Source organism: Panulirus ornatus, chromosome 16 (genome assembly GCF_036320965.1).
Source record: "Panulirus ornatus isolate Po-2019 chromosome 16, ASM3632096v1, whole genome shotgun sequence".
NCBI lineage: Eukaryota > Metazoa > Arthropoda > Malacostraca > Decapoda > Palinuridae > Panulirus > Panulirus ornatus.
In genome coordinates this window covers 9,219,258-9,236,732 of record NC_092239.1, presented here as the reverse complement: position 1 = coordinate 9,236,732, position 17,475 = coordinate 9,219,258, and the positions used below count along the sequence as shown (strand labels likewise).

At 44.6% G+C, this 17,475-nt stretch overlaps 1 protein-coding gene across 1 annotated transcript in view; it reads left to right on the top strand.

Annotated features, from left to right (window-relative positions):
• Positions 1-17,475, top strand: part of wake (wide awake) — a 744,672-nt gene that overhangs the window by 7,830 nt on the left and 719,367 nt on the right. Inside the window, exon 2 of the mRNA XM_071671228.1 lies at positions 10,690-11,246. Within this exon, the coding sequence (XP_071527329.1) occupies positions 11,194-11,246 (53 nt within the window). The 5' untranslated portion in view covers positions 10,690-11,193. The remainder of the gene's footprint in view (positions 1-10,689; positions 11,247-17,475) is intronic.

The window sequence follows — 17,475 nt, the reverse complement described above, 5'->3', positions numbered from 1 at the left end:
ATATATATATATGTAATCTCTTTCTTTCATGCTTGTACGCCATTTCCCGCATCAGCTAGGTGACGCCAGGAACAGACGTAGAAAGACGAAATTCGCTCCCATAGATTCTCTAGTCCAGGTAAACTCCTCCACTGGGGCTGTACGTAATGAGATGCATGTAAACTTTTCGGTGAAGCCTGTGCAAGTAGACTGCTCTGCTGAGCTCGTAAACTGCAGGTAAACTGTTCCGTGGAGCTTGTGCCGGTAAGCCAGTCTGTTAAGCTTGTGCGGGTAAACTGCTCCACTGAGGTTGTACATGTAAACTGCTCTGCGGAGCTTATGCAGGTAAACTGAGGAAGCCAATGTTGCCACGAGTCTAGTCGTCCAGCAGAAGGCCGGTGATCCACCACGGCTCAGGGTTAAACCAGTAGACTGGTCCTCACCTCACCTGCCACTTGGCTGTGTCTTACCTCTTTTTTTTTTCTTCGAAGTCATGGTGAGGAGGAGGAGGAGGAGGAGGAGGAGGAGGAGAAGAAGAGAGGACCAGCCACCAGCCGCAGCCAAGGTGACACCACCAGCAGCGACCCCTGTGGTTAAGTCGTTTGTCATGATCGGTCGTAATGGATCGCTAATAGCGAATGACCTCCTAATGGCGTGAATCAAGCGAGTGTGACGCTTAAGAGTGTGTCGAGTGTGTCGGTTAAGAGTGCGTTCGAGTGTGTGTGTGTGACGGTGTTTGTAGTGTGCGCGTACGTAGGTGTCTTAATGGTTCGAGTGTGGGTGTTCGTGGTGTCCTCCCCTGGCCCCATCATGTCCACACCATGAAGTGATGGGACATTACAGGAACTAAAGGGCGTCTTGCTACCCAGCTTACGCCACCACAATCGGGCGACGTATCTTATGTGCTTTGGGTAAATTTGTTAGCGACATCTAGAGGGTTGCATTCTAATTAATCCTCTAGAACTAATCTCCGACTTCGAAAAAAGAAAAAGAGAAAAGCTATAAGCGTATTGATGAAGGGGGGAAGGGGGGTCGGTCTTTAACTTTAGTAATAGGACGTTGTATTTAACCTCTTTTGTGCGTGTGGCCATAAATACGGTAGGAAACGGAGCTGAACGCCCCACGCCAGCGACAGGTCCAGACCAGTCTCTCAACATCAAACACTGAGCTCCTACGACAAGGTAGTGAGTTGGGGGTCTCGCTTATCACTAACCCCTGCCGGCCGCGCGGTAAAACTGTCCACTTCAGTGTGTGACTGAATTCGAAAGGAGGATTTTAATAGTATATATATATATATATATATATATATATATATATATATATATATATGTGTGTGTGTGTGTGTGTGTGTGTGTGTGTGTGTGTGTGTGTGTGTGTGTGTGTGTGTGTGTGTATGTATATCCACCAGGCATTTGTCTTAATGTATGACGAATCTCTCACACACATTTCGAGTGCGGGGACACGTATAAGTTGCGAGGGGAATATTATTAAGGTGTACACAACGGGACATTACTGTCATGTAGCATGTTATCTTAAAGATTCTTTTGGTGAGATAAAGGAAACGACTCGATACCGCTGGATTGTAACTCGAAGGAAGGGAGGACGCAATAGACGAACACCAGGACCACATTGATGATAATCACATCCTACAACACCAGGACCTTATTCATGATAATCACATCATACAATAGTAGTTCTAATACACCCCTTCATCTCTGACTAGGTCACTCCCTTCGTAAAATATTCGTCTGAAACGAATCATTACACGCTACTTTCTGTGTTCCACTTTCAGTGGCTTCTTTCTTCCTTTCCCTTTTTTCCCTCGGGTGTCGACCACTTCCTCATCTCTCCCTCTTAAATCTCCATGGATCACTGACGGAGTCTGATGGCAGGCTGGCCGGCCATCATTCTATTTCAAACCATTAATCTCGCTGTCGCACATCACAACAAGGTACATAGCCTCTTCTCCAGTCTACTCCACACATGTCTGTGAGCAGCTTTCTACCCGTTCAACTTCTCCTCTTTTTTTCCAGTCACTTTGAGCACATAAAAGACGTCAGACTGATACATCGTATCTTTGTTTACCGTTCACCCAACGCTTACAAGTTTCTTCACATCATCAGGCCGCATGGATCCGGTCAGCCATGACTGCATTATCATGTCAGGTCGATTATAGCGTTGGTCTCAAGAGAGACTTTCTTCCCGAGGATCTTCCATCTTCCCCTTTACGCTGCACCTTATGCCGTTTCGTTAGACGGGTTTTCATGCATTCTCCAGCCCAGATGAGTATCATAGCCTGACATGGACGGGAGTTCTTGCCTCCCTCAATCAACCTCGTAGGTTGTCTCGTATAACAAAGACACACACACGTTATTACACATTTAAGGTTTGTATTGAAGCGCTTCGCCGTAGTATTCTGTAAAGCAATATCTAGAATATTGCTGATATTACGTTCGGGGTCTAGTGAGGCCAGAGCATTTGTAGGCTCGTTTTACACCAGCTGCCCTGTGGTTGTAAGGGCCGAACACAAAGCACTAACACTGGTGTTCATACGAATGACTCGCTTTTCCATTTTATTGCTCTTCTTGACCTCAACAAAAATTCTTTCATCCACAAACAACGTCCTTATACTTGCCTTGCTCTACGAGCATCAACTGTGCATCTCATGAATATCCATGATCTTCATCAATAAGTAGTTGGATCCAACAAGGGAGGATTACGTCCTCCTATGCGAGGTCAAATTGGTACATAAAAGCGGGACAATTCTCCACCACTCTTGCCACAAACTTCCCTCCAACATCCACTAGAGATCCTTCCAGTAACGATATCTTCTCCAACCAACTCGACTTGACACCACGGGGGCCAGTGGGCGCATTCCTTTCCTCATTCTTAACTGACTTCATTATGATAAATAATCTTAATCAGGGACCCACATCCACCTGCAATTAGTTCTCACACTGACAGTGTAAGTTTTTGTTCGCCTTACTGTGCAGGAGCCTTTGAGGATGCAACTGCTGACTCAGTGCTTATCCTCTGCATACGAACATTTCTCTCTGCTTGTTCGTTTTCATTCAGTATCCCTGACCTGTGATCTCTCCCGTGCATTTTCTTTCGTACCATAGGCAATAAAGGCAAAAATTAGAGATCTTTTTCGACTTATTTTTCACGTCTTTACCATTTTCCATCGTCACTTTCCTCTGTCTCTCACTTTCTCTCTTGGTCGTCCTGCAGAATTAGGAAGGCACCAGCAAGGGTTCCTTGGGGACAACACAAGCAGGTGACAGGACCCACCCACACCTGTCGTCGGTCTACCCCATATCCTTAGGCCAAGATTACAGTTCCCACATACGCCCGAGTGCATTGCTCTCTCTCTCTCTCTCTCTCTCTCTCTCTCTCTCTCTCTCTCTCTCTCTCTCTCTCTCTCTCTCTCTCTCTCTCTCGACTCATCAAGTCATCATGAACAAGTTATGTAATACATGAGTCTCTCGCGTGGCGGCACTCCGTCAAAAAGAGAAAAGAAGTGGGTACTTGTTTAATCTTAGTGTTGTATGAGACTGAGAGGAAAAAAAAAGGAAAGAATTCTAATGAATTTTTCAGCGAAGGATTTTATTTGCAGACTTCTTACTTATGGTGTAACCTCGCGCAAGCGGAGTCCGGTAACACACACACACACACACACACACACACACACACACACACACATTTTTTTTAATTTTCCAAAGGAAGGAACAGAGAAGGGGGCCAGGTGAGGATATTCCCTCAGAGGCCCAGTCCTCTGCTCTTAACGCTACCTTGCTAATGCGGGAAATGGCGAATAATTTGAAAGAAAGAAAAGATATATATATATATATATATATATATATATATATATATATATATATATATATATATATATATATGCATGTATCTGCGTGCCCTTATGCACGCAAACCGCAACATGATCCTTCCATTCAGAAGTGTGAGATGGGCCGATATGGGCAACGTCAGAGAGAAAGGCGTCCCGCCCGCAGCGGCAGGCAGCAGGCTGGCTGCTCCTCCTCCTGTCGACCGTTACAGCTGGCGCACATGGCAAACCCTGGTCGCAGAAAGTTTCAGTAGATTTCCATAGGTTCTGTACTCAGAGGTCATATGCTCTATCAGCAGCCTTTTTCGGACAGGTGTATGTGGGGTTTTGTATTATGTTAGAACTGGATTACTCGTCAAGGAAATTAGATTTCGTGTGTTTTTTCCTCTCTTTTTCTGTTGGGCTTGATCAGTCCTCCGTACCAGTGGAACGATGTGTGTCTTTACCGTAAGACAAAATAGCCTATTTATCTTTAGCATCTTCTACCTCTGTCTTCTGTCGTGTGTCCCCTATCTTCTGAAGGAGTTGTAGGTGACTTACATCCGAACGAAGAACTACAGTTTCACTGTGCATTGAAGTCAGTTGTCAATACTGGAATATTTCAGGTGAAGGGAAAAGGGTTTTGTATACGTCCGATCAGAGATTGTAGATCCTATTTTGGTTTCTGCATCAGGATCCATGCTCTCCTAGTTTAAATGAAGGCATCTTCCAACCTAACCAGTCCAGCCAAGTCCTGCCAGTTCTTTCAAACATTATATATAGCCAGTTTTCTCCCTCCCATTTCATACGACTTTCGAGGTCCAGTGTGGCAGCCTTCCGAGCCTCATCTTCTACTCCCATTCCTTGCTGGTTGCCAACCAAAAGTATCTCTAACACCTTCTGTCGTATTATCCTCTCTTAACTATTTTATTCAAACTATACTATAGAATCGTTTGTGCTAATAACAAGACCAACTCTTTTTTTCATTGATCTCTCTCCCTCTCTAACTCGACTTTGGATGACTTTAACAATCCTTCACCCCCGGACATCACTCATATCAAATTTCGTGTGCCTATACCTATGATTCTATTTCGTACCGTCTATGAATAAAGGAGCTTATCTGGACACAGGTGATATGGACCATTGGGCTTGGGAGTCTTACTCATGTTGATATAACTTGGAAGAAGAGATTGTTTGAGTGTGTTGACTGTGAAGAGCAGTAGAGTCGTTCCTGGAGCTTGGTGGCTGTTTCACCCAACCCGCTCGGCAGGATTTATCGTCTGAGGTTAAGAAACCTAAGATTTCGTCGGTCTGAAGAATTTATACGAACATTACTCACTACCGTCTATCATGCCATGACCCGTTGTATTCCAGAGGTCACAGAACGCTCGTGAGACGACACGGAGCCTCACTGGGTGGGTGAGCGGGTTAGGGGGCAGCGCCTGTGACGTGAGGCAAGACAACTGTTGTTATTAAGGATTTTTCCCTCCCACCCACATGAACATAGGATAGGGGAAATGCCCGTCTTATATAGTGGTAGGTAATGGTAAAGTATTTATGTCACTTTTATATAAAAAAAGATGGTCTTTGAATCACTTGAAAAGGAAGGAAGTGCCACTCACCCAATCTGAGTGAGTCAATAGAAGGCGTTGAGAGAACACCTCATAAATTTTCTTAATAGCGTTTGTGGCAGTTAGTGTGTGTGTGTGTGTCCATGCGTTGCCACCTCACCACACACACAACCAACAGCTGGGGAAGACTTTACATGACACGTCTAAAAGTGACGGTATGGGGTCGGTGTGGCCCGAGGTCTTAGTGGGTCACATAACTGACAGTTGACCTCTCATAACACCAGTCAGGTTATAGCGACTTCCTATAAGGTTATGGTGGAGGTATGTCATTAATACGTGTGTGTGTGTGTGTGTGTGTGTGTGTGTGTGTGAGAGAGAGAGAGAGAGAGAGAGAGAGAGAGAGAGAGAGAGAGAGAGAGAGAGAGAGAGAGAGAGAGGTCAGCGAGCGAAGGGCACCGTGTACAGTTCACTGGCAGACAGGATAATAATCGTTCTTGTAAGGTTTAATGTGAACGTGTGACATCATCATCTGTCAGATCGCTATCGACACAGTCTTCTAGCGACGGAGGGAATCCTGCGTGAGATCATCATGAAGCTCTGGGGGTCAGTGGAAGCAGTAACCACCACCACCACCACATAGGCGCCTGCTGGGGCAAGACTTAAGGCCGCACATATAAGGCTGTGGGGACGGTTGCTAGTGACCTTGAGGCGGTGGCTGGAGTTTACTCAATCCAGCCGATGTGATGATCTCCAGGCACGGTGGTCCGTAGTGGTGGGAGGAGAGTCGTTTTCTCTACCCCTCGCGTCTCCTGCACCTTCTCCCTCTTGTTACGCGTCTCTCATTCTCTCTCTCTCTCTCTCTCTCTCTCTCTCTCTCTCTCTCTCTCTCTCTCTCTCTCTCTCTCTCTCTCTCTCTCTCTCTCTCTCTCTCTACATCTATCTCCGTCCCTCTCCATCATCCTGGTAGACTGTAGTCCCTCCCTCCCGCTGGTATATCACTCCAACCCTCATCCCAGCTGACTGACCCTCGTCATACACCCTTCAAGGTTCCTATCCTTCCAGCCTCAGGGAAGTGAGTTTTTGTTTTCCAGTTCCCATTCGTGATAACCTTGGTCTCGTCAGCCGCCCTCAGACCTCTCCCTCCCTCTCATCACCCCCACCACACGGGACGACGCTGCTTCTTCTGCAGCCGCTGCTCTCTCACCCCCATTCATTCTCACACACGAACTCACGAGCCGAGGTGCACGCGTCACCCACCCACCCAACCCGGGGAGGAGTAGGGTAAAGGGCAGTGCTGGCCGTGGCGTGTATCAGGGTGAGGTAAGGAGGCAGGATAGGACACACCTGATATCGTGGGTAAGGTTATGTCACGTTTCATGGTCAGGCAGACGGAGAAACGTTTCACAGAAGGAGGTGGTCTGTCTTATGGTTGGGGCAGACTGTATCATGGGTCATAGGGGTACAGACTGTGGTGCGTGTGATGGTAGCAAAAGGGTTTGGAGTGGTGTGCGGCACGTGTCATGCCGGAGCACGTGTCTGTGTGTGTGTGACGCGTGTCACAGTGGTGTCGTGGCGAGACGGAGTTGAGGCGCGCGTGTGACAGTGTAAGAAGAACCTTAATAATTGCTTTTGTGAAACCCGCGGCTGCAGTAGTGTGTGTGTGTGTGTGTGTGTGTGTGTGTGGGAGGCTTAAGCTGCCAGGAGAAGGGCTGCAGTATTGACTTCGATGTCCCCGCATTATTACGTTACACTTTTATTCAAACTTCAGTAAACGATGTTTTACTAACGTAATCAAATACTTTTCAAGCCAACGGTTGTGCTTTTTTACTATCAAAATGTTTATTAATCCTCATCTTTTCTCGAACCTCGCTACCGCAGATGATTTGGAAGCCACCAAATATATAAGACTGACATGAATTTCGTATATGATTGTCATATGGATTGATCATACACCAATTACTCGGTAACGATGAGTCAGTATTTTGTCGATTAGTTGATATTTCTCTGTTACCCTTGTATTACTCAATTCATCAATTCCTCCAGAAAAGAAAACTGCTGTTTAAACATCGAAAATCGTTCATCTACAAGTTCTAATGGGAAGTTCTAAGCGAGAAAGATCAGCTTTTGTTTGCACTTGAGTCCACCAGGGTGGTGGAAAAGTTCGTAGCTATCTTGAGGTCTGGGCAAAGTGTTAGGTTTGGTTAGGTTAGAACCTCACCTAACCTGCTACCAGACCACCTCCCAACCCCTGCCACCCTGGCCCCAGCCTACCTCATCCTAACCCAGACCTGCCGGGAAAAAAGAATAAACTCGTCGGCAGAATAACATTCGACCCACCGGTGTAGATTAGTCGGTAAAATAACGGCTTCGTATCTTACAGTGTTGAGGGGACCAAAGGGTTGTACTAAGGTGTAATACCTCTGGTGTCTTTCAGTGTAACACGTACAGGAACGTTTGTAGAAATAAAAGTATTATCGTAGATTGAATTCATTCAACGTGTATGGAATTTGTATACCATGAGTGAAATTTATATACCAGGGGTCGAATATATGAGCTGTGGAGAGAATGCATATACTATGGGCGAAATCTATATACATGGGTGGAATTCATGTAAAGCGAGAGGAATTTACATTGGGTGTAATTTACGTACTGTGGGTCGAATTCATATACCATGAATGGAATTTATATACCACGGGTGGAATTTATATATAGTTGTGCCCAGGCTTTCCACGATAATCTGAAACCTCACCTGATGACACTCATTAATGAATGTTACCCTCATGTACTCACCGTGCAGCCTCACAACATTACCCTCATAGATCGATCCTCGCCACCTCGCCTTCATTTACACCTTGAGGTCAATGTAATAGTTCCACTGTAAACAAGCAAACGAATGTAATCGAAAGTTAAACGTCTCGTGATTACTTTTAAAGCCGAACGCATTCTCACTCGATAATGGGATCGGAGTATAATTACGTGACTTTAACCCATTTAGCAGGACGGCACGACCCTTGTATACGTTGGAGCGAACTTTGACCTCAGTCTCAAGAGTCAGGTCCAAAAGGTCACGCCTGTCATCCCCTCAAAGATCGAATCGTTGTGCTTGAGGCTCACACTGTCGTGCTTATGGATCGTCCAGTGGGTTCCCAAAGGGCCGTACTGTCGTGTTTAAGCTTCCCACATTCGTGGTCAAAAGGGTCGTACCGTCGTGTTTACGAATAACACCGTCGTACTCAAGGGATATACCGTTGCGCTAAAGAGTCGTACCGTCGTGCTTAAGAACAGTCCCGTCGTGCTCAAGAGTCGTACCGTCGTGCTTAAGAACAGCCCCGTCGTGCTCCAGAGTCGTACCGTCGTGCTTAAGAACAGCCCCGTCGTGCTCAAGAGTCGTACCGTCGTGCTTAAGATCAGACCCGTCGTGCTCAAGGGGTTAAACCGTGTTTAGAGGGTCGAGTGTGTGCGTCGGAAGCCAGCCATTATACAGCGGCGTGTTGAGGTGTGGCGGGCAAGACGGTCACGCCCTCACTGATCGCCACTAGCTGCCTTCCTCCCTCCCTCCCTCCCTCCATTCCCTCACTTCTACCTGCCTGGGAGGCTCCACCCACCAGGAGGATTAGGTGATGACCCAACCAACACCCTGGGAATGAAAGAGCCACGTGAGAGGACGAGGTTGTGAGGACTAGGGAAAAGAGATGTGTGCGCGCGCGTGTGTGTGTGTGTGTGTGTGTGTGGAACTGACGAAGGGAAGCGTTTCGAAAAGGAACATGTAACTCATATTCTGCCTCGTTTTCTTTCACTTTTCTTAAGGGAACCATTGCTATATGTCACGGTATATCTCGCAGGCTTACATGAGCTGCACTGTCGTTTTGAAATCCACGTTTTGACAGCGCACTATCCTTGATGAGTGAGATCTTCTTGGCGATGGAAGGATGATGATGGAACGGCTCCTACGGGATCGTATCTCGTTTTCCTTAACACCGTCGGGGGCGTGTGAAGCAGAAACACTCTGGTCTCTCCAGGGAATGGACTTGAAGCTTGAGACGCATTGGAACGACCTGAGTTGACATATGTTGAGATTCATTTGCCAGGAATGTAAAGGGTCGCTCCATGAATCGCACAAGCTGCGCACGCATACACACACACACACACACACACACACACACACACACACACACACACACACACACACACTGCCAGCTCGTTGCGTGCGATAACTGCATGATGACACTGATAGTATTCTCGTAAAGGCTGAACTGCAGTGTAGCATCTTAACGAACCTAAGCCAGGTTACTTTCTGATGGTAAAACTAACTGTGTTTTTTTAATGCCTATTAATCCTCAAATGATATTCTTCATTTTCTTCATTAATGGTTCTGTTGATTCCTGGATGTCATAAGCCCCTCATGATATTACCAGCCAGGAGAGGCCATTAGGTATGCCTAGGTCTTATAGAGCTGTGGCCGTGGAGTATATGCAGAGCATTATACATAAGGGATGAAGACAGCGGATCGAACCGTTAGTGTTTTGGCTTAAAGGTTCCCTGACCTTCCTGTGTCTGCAGCCAACATTTATTTCAGATATTTGAGTAAGTATTTACTACACACACACACACACACACACACACACACACACACACACACACACACACACATATATATATACATATATATATATATATATATATATATATATATATATATATATATATATATATATATTTTTTTTTTTTTTTTCTTTTTTTTTCAAACTATTCGCCATTTCCCGCATTAGCGAGGTAGCGTTAAGAACAGAGGACTGGGCCTTGAGGGAATACCCTCACCTGGCCCAATTCTCTGTTCCTTCTTTTGGAAAATTAAAAAAAAAAAAAAACGAGAGGGGAGGATTTCCAGCCCCCAGCTCCCTCCCCTTTTAGTCGCCTTCTACGACACGCAGGGAATACGTGGGAAGTATTCTTTCTCCCCTATCCCCAGGGATAATATATATATATATATATATATATATATATATATATATATATATATATATATATATATATATATATATACATATATATATATATATATATATATATATATATATATATATATATATATATATATATATATATATGTAGAGAGAGAGAGAGAGAGAGAGAGAGAGAGAGAGAGAGAGAGAGAGAGAGAGAGAGAGAGAGAGAGAGAGCATCTGTTAAAGCCTATTGGTGACAAAAAAAACACAACCTTCAGTTGCTTTGATTCCGTTATGTCTTATCTCTTACCATGTCTTTTAGAGATGATAAGGGAATGGAAACCCATTTAACGTTTATCTTTCTTTCCAGGTGTGAGAGCATTGTCCCAACTCCGTGTCCTTGGGGGAGATCATCGTCTTACCTGTGCCCTTGGGGATATCTTGGTCAAGTCACTCACATGTGTGAGATGGGTTAATGGTGGAATTCCAGTGTGGTGGTGAGTAAGAAATCCTACTCATTCAGTGCGTTTGACGTGCATCTACCCAACGTCACCTTTGCATGTGTTTCCAGTGATAATCGCCGCTGAAAATTAGAAAAAAAAATCAATTACCATGAACTCGTCCGTAGAAACAGCACCTAAAATGAAAGAGGTGAACATTTGACATGTAGCCGAAGTGTCCCCTTGTGTTGAACAGTTCCTCAACGTAAATCTAGATAAAGAGACTAAGCGCACCGAAGACTCCGATGATAGAGCAGACATGTGAGAGTTGCTTGGTAGTGTCGAGACCCCAGCCAGTGATCGTGTCAGGTTGGGTGGAGCGTGTTCTGGTACAGACGTGGATGATGGGTGTGTGAGGCAGGACCAAGGTCAACATGAGTGCTCAGAAGATCAAGAACAAGAAGGCCCAGCTCAGGCAGAAACTCGGGTGAGTACGTCAGCAGACTTCTGTTTAATGACATGAAATTATTACATTACCGTCGTTGTGCCACAGATAAAACTACACTGTTAACAAAGGGATGGATAAACAACACTTCTTTTTATAAGAATTATTCGTAGTGATCGCGTACCCTCACGATGAGAAAGGTTGTCATTTGAAGGCGTCTTTTCGGCATACCGAAAATCTGGTGCAGAGAAAAGTAACTCAAGATCGCATTGAAGTTTGTGATAAAGTACGGTAGCTTAAGCTGAGGCTCTGCAGCGTGGGGGGGGGGAGTCATTACTCTTCCCATTGACTAGATTTCAGCAGGATTTGTCAACTGTTTCGGAGATGGAAAACGATAAGGGGTGGGAAGATCCACAGCAGTTTGCTTTTGGTAACCATTTGCTCTGAGTACTTCTTTTATGGGTTCAAATAACCATCTTCGAAGCAGCCATAAAAGCTTTAATGAAAATGCATCATTTCTTTATTAGTTAAGTGCACCACAAGTCGTAGGATGCTTTCTGTGGCCCAGGCTGACTGGGGAGGGAAGGTGGTTGGGGAGGTTATGGGATAAACAACGGTGTAACGAAACTTTCCGGGTTCAGGATTCGAAACCAGGGACTTTCCGGGTTCAGGATTCGAAACCAGGGGAAACTCTTCCTTAAGACAAGAGCTTTCGTGTACTCAGGGAAATATGAGTGAATTGTATTCAAGAGAAAAGAGCAGTTTGATGGCTTTCTTTGCTTCAGCTCAATGTGACACAGCTTGTTTTGCAAGTGTATATATATATATATATATATATATATATATATATAGTGTGACCATGACTACTGCGATAATGTTAGAAACCCTCGTCTATATGTCGTTGCTGCCTCATAGGTGAACCGAATGGGAGCCATATTACAACATGGCAATTCTATATATCTTATAATACAGTTTAGTGAGACGTTTATATTCATGTAACCTCATGATTTTCTAGATACGTTGAGCTGTTCCTCTGACCTCTCTCTGATTGTCATTTTCGCATGTGTTGCTTTGTGCATTTCAAGAAATTTCTACAAGTCTTTTGACTGCCATGGTGTCTTGTGCTCTTAAGAGACCTGGATGTTTTCTCATTCCTGGAAAAAGTGAGGGGCTTTAGTTCTCCCTTCCGCAGCTTTCTGGTGGTTCTTCCTCCAGGTTGCTGGCACTCATGATCGCTGGTTGCAAGCACTCCTTCCCTATAGTTTCTGGCTCTTCCCCCGCTAGCTACTGGTTGTTTTCACCGACAGGTTGTAAATACACTCCAGCAACCTGCCAACTCTCCTTAGAGAGATGAAAACGCGGGTAGATGAGTAACTTACACCACCCAGGCATATATATATATGTGTGTGTGTGTGTGTGTGTGTGTGTGTGTGTGTGTATGTGTCTGTCTGTCTGTGTGTTTGTGCGCGCGCGTTTCAGTGGAAATCAACACCTAAACGTCATTAGACTAGAATCAGCATCAGGCGTCAGTCATACAAGCTACAGATATATAGTTTTAGCTGTCCATATGATTCCCAAGACTCCAGTGCGTTCAAAGCACCAGTGGTCTCACACAGTCGTCGTTCATGTGATATACAAGCAACACAAGGCCATGGGCCAGGTGCGTGTGTGGTGACGGAACAATGGAGAGTCTGGTTTAGGTTGGAGTAAGGGGCGGGTGTGACCACAGCCCAAGTAAGGGCGCGACCACATCCCAGGGTAAGGGTGTGACCACAGCCCAGGTAAAGGCGTGGCCAGATGTACATGTAGCCAGGGAACAAGCTGGAGGCATAAGCTGCTCCACAGGATGTGGTCAAGGGCCATATGTACGATGTTATCAACGTCTGAACCTCTTTGATGGAGCTCCTTCAACCTCGACGTTGCGCTGTAATCAGGAGCAGGGGAAATGATGGACCTCTGCGGAGCGAGAAGTTCCTCAACGGGACTATACTCCCTCTCGTCAACTCTCGATCATACAACTTTGCCAAAGGTGACTTTTTCATTTGCGATGTCAGCACAGGCAGGTTGAGTCCGACAACACCAGCAAGATATATGTGTGTGTGTGTGTGTGTGTGTGTGTGTGTGTGTGTGTGTGTGTGTACGTAATTCTTGACCCAGAAGTCCCTTCCATCTTTATGGAACCCCCGGACTCCTCATCAAACAGGCAACGTCCACCGGGCGTGGTCGTGGGTCATGTGTATGTTGGTGAGGTTGTGTGTGTGTCTTTATGTTAGGAGGGTGTGGGGCACTTGAGCAGATTACCTCCGCTTGGCTATATCTCCTCACTTCAGCAGAGGCTGCCTGAAACGGGGTCGCACGTTCAGGGTGCCTTACAAGGGGACAATTGGTGACCCCCATTGACGACTGAGTGAAACTTAGTGTTGCCTTCACTAACCCCTACCCAAGAATCAACAAAAGAGATCGATGGTTTGTGGCGTGGTGGATGATCTATAGATTCGCTTGAACTCTGTTTTTATCACGTCATTTTCAAAAGGGCGTTTAGGTTTTGTTTTTATTCTGAGGCAACGTTCGTGTTGTTTGTATTGAAGTTCATACACCATTCGCCTCATGGAGTAGAATCATAACTTGAAAATTGACGAGCAGGGGAGTTTGAACAGATCGCCTGAATGTTAACATACCTCGAGAAGAACTTCCCTACCTGCATCGTTCATGTATCTAGTCTCTGAACAAGACGAAAGCACTTGCCACACAGGCGAATCCTTCACCTCAGGCAATAACTCAGCTCTGTGTGAAGCTGGGGGAGCGGAGCTGACATGACGGAAAACACGAGCCCAGTTGAAGACAGGGACGTGAACAACCTTAGATATACGCGAGACAGGAATCTTACACACACACAGGATAATTCCTTCTCACCCAGGGATCTCCGATGAGATTTAAAAAAAAAAGAAAGATGTGTGTGTGTCTGCCATCTTAATCAACGAGAAAAGAAATTAGTGATTCACTTGCGTAGGAATCCTTACAAATACGTCTGCATACCTCCATGACTGGCTTCTCAGCTGGTGAGGGGAGGGGAAACATGTGGTCATTAACCTGCCTAACATGTCGCGCGCGCACACACACACACACACACACACACACACACACACACATATAGCGTATTTCACTCCATCTGAACACTCGTTGAGAAGGAAAAGACATGACAAATAGACTCTTTTGAACTAAGATGTCAGTAAGAAATATCTTTTTTCACCTGTAATTTTCTCTTCTTTCCCTCACTATCTGACCTTTCATCTGAGTGAGTTTATGGCTTTTCAACGAAAGAAAATTATATTCTTTCAATTTTTTCTGTCGTCCCCTTTGTGCCCCAAGGATTTTTTTTCTTTCTTCTTTCTCTGTCTCTCATTAAACACGTCAGTAATTCCAAGAATTTCCTTTCCTATCTCAACATGCTTTTCTTTTTTCGCTCCCAACTAAGATAGCATTCCAGACTTCTCGTCACAGTTCATGCCCTTGGCACATCTTCCATCTTGTGAGCGACTCTAAAGTGATGCCAAAGTGATCCCAGACTTTTCGAAGTCTTATCACACACACATGATAGTCATTGATGTAATGGGTTGTTTCAAAGTCTTTAACCTTTACCCCCTCTCTTACGGTGGTTCCCTTTACGGTACAGAGTTTCAAGTTCATATCCGAAGACCATTAACTTTTCCCACAGCCTGTTTCTTTTCTTTCAAACCAGGTCTGTCCCCCACTTAACCAGTATCATCTCATATCAATGGGCCAAAGTTTCACATTGTGATTCTCGTGTAGATGAACAAGGAAATCGCAACAAGGAAGGAAAAGAAAGAAAGAAAGAAAAAAATATATATATAATATATATATATATATATATATATATATATATATATATATATATATATATATATATATATATATATATATATATATATAATCGAGGAAACATGACCTCAGGTGACCACACCTTTAGGGAACACTACAAGACATCCTTTGCGCCTTCAAAGATAGCGGCAGGCTGGAGTCTACGAGCCTTTCAGAAGAGAGAAGCAGAGACGGTTTATGACCCTCTTGGAAACACTTACACTCTGAACCGATATTCTGTTGGATGCTAATGATCCTCGTGTAAAGACTTGGACTCCTCTGAGTTAATATGCTGTTGTATGCTGATGATCCTCCTCCTGGAAACCCTTGCGCCGGTAGTATGATGAGAACTTTTAATGCAGCGTCGTATATTATCATCATCGTCTCGCGAAGTGGACGTCAGAACTGCTGGAGACGACGAGTGGAACCGATCAAGTATCAGTTTCTTGATCAGAACTGAAAACAAAACTCCCAAAATTTTTGAAAGATAAATCCTGGAAGGCATCAGGTCCAACCTACCCTCAAAAAAGAGAAAATCCTTCCCCATTATTACTACGACAGACGCAGGAGGCTCTCTGAAATAGCACCAATAAAATAGAAATGTGTTGAAAATATGAATACATGAAGAGAAAATAATGTACCTGTAACTAAAAAATGATTAATACGTTAGCTTCCTGCTGATCTAGAGAGATTAGGGTTCAAAAAAGTTGAGATAATGAAACATCGATGAAATGAACCCGATCAATCAGGTTGTCAGGGATACCCAGGCCTTCGGGGCCACCACAGCCTTGGACAACCAGGTTGGTAAAAAGAGCAACATAGCGGCTTTGATCCGCGGCTGAACTGCTAAGGTAAAGACTCGACTCCATGGTGATTGCCTTAAATGTAAACGTAAGGTGATTTAGATAAGAAAAATTTAAAGCAAATTAAGAAAATGCCTGTATCTATTTCCTATTACTCATATATATTTTCCCCCCTCATCTATCATTCTATATAGGTCTTACTATTTTTCGTCTTCATTTTCTTGAGTCAATCTTACATTCATCTACATATAATCAAGTATTTTGTGAGATTCCCTCGCTACATATTCAGTCTCAAAGCATTTCCTTTTACTCAGTTCATTATCTCTTTCGTACAACTGTATATCCTCCGTAGCTCTGCTCAGGACGATACCCCATGAAGGCCAACAAACCAGTTGGGTAACGTTATAACGATAGCTTGCCGGGGACCTCAAGCAGTGCTTGAGATGTGCACAGTATTTACAGGCATTTCTATTTAGCGTGTAGCCAGAATGACGCCTCCATGCACCGTAGGCAGGCCCCAAGCAGGTTCCTCTTTTGGGTTTACCTCGCTGCCGGGCCAGACCCAACCCTTCCTGAGGTAGGGTCCGACAGCCTTAGACCGTTCATTAAGAGCCTCAGTCCCCATGGTGACTACATGGAAGATCTTCAGTAATATATATATATATATATATATATATATATATATATATATATATATATATATATATATAGATCAATCACATTGTAACAAAAAGTTAGATCTTGTCAGGTGGTGTATGTGGGAGTGTGCGTCTCCTTGTGCATCTTGCGTTGAAAATGCATCACTAGGAATAAATCAGACCCCTTCGAAGGCATGATGAATTAACAGTGGCAGAGGAAATGGCTGTGTAAACTCATGGAATTAAACGTCTGTCATCGAAAGACTCGGTAAGATTTTCTTTTTTTCAAGAGCTCATAAGCTAAAGAGAAACACGAACGCATCGAGCGTGGGAGTCGAGCTCCTTCTTTTCGAAACCACATTGTACTTACCTTGGCGGTATTTGAAACCACATACGTTAGTCTGTAACGTGGTTCGTGACGTGGCTCGTGCAAAGCTGAGGCTGACTTATTTCATGGAAATGATTTCCAGAAAGTGATAGGTATGACATTATATATACATACATATATATATATATATATATATATATATATATATATATATATATATATATATATATATATATATGAAATCATCATCCTTACCTGATGTTTATTCGCGGTGAGGCAGTTGTTGTCTTGGCCAGATACGTCGAGGTTAATGAACACTACCAGCCATTCAAGGCGCTCATTACAGAGGCTGGCGTGAATAAGGACTGTCAGTCAGGTGGTGCGAAAGTGTGTGGGTGCGACAGCTGGAGACCCCTCGCCAAGTGCGACGCGGTGAGAAGTTGGCTGAGGCGAGACTTGCCCTTCAAGCACAGCGGTACAACCTTTGGGCGTGATGGTCTGGTCTTTTACAGTAGGATTGCTTGGCCCTTTAACCTAACCCTAACCCAATGGTCGTACCATCGTACTCAAGTCGTAACATCTTCTTCAAGGCTCTTACCATCACGCTCAGAATTGTACCATCG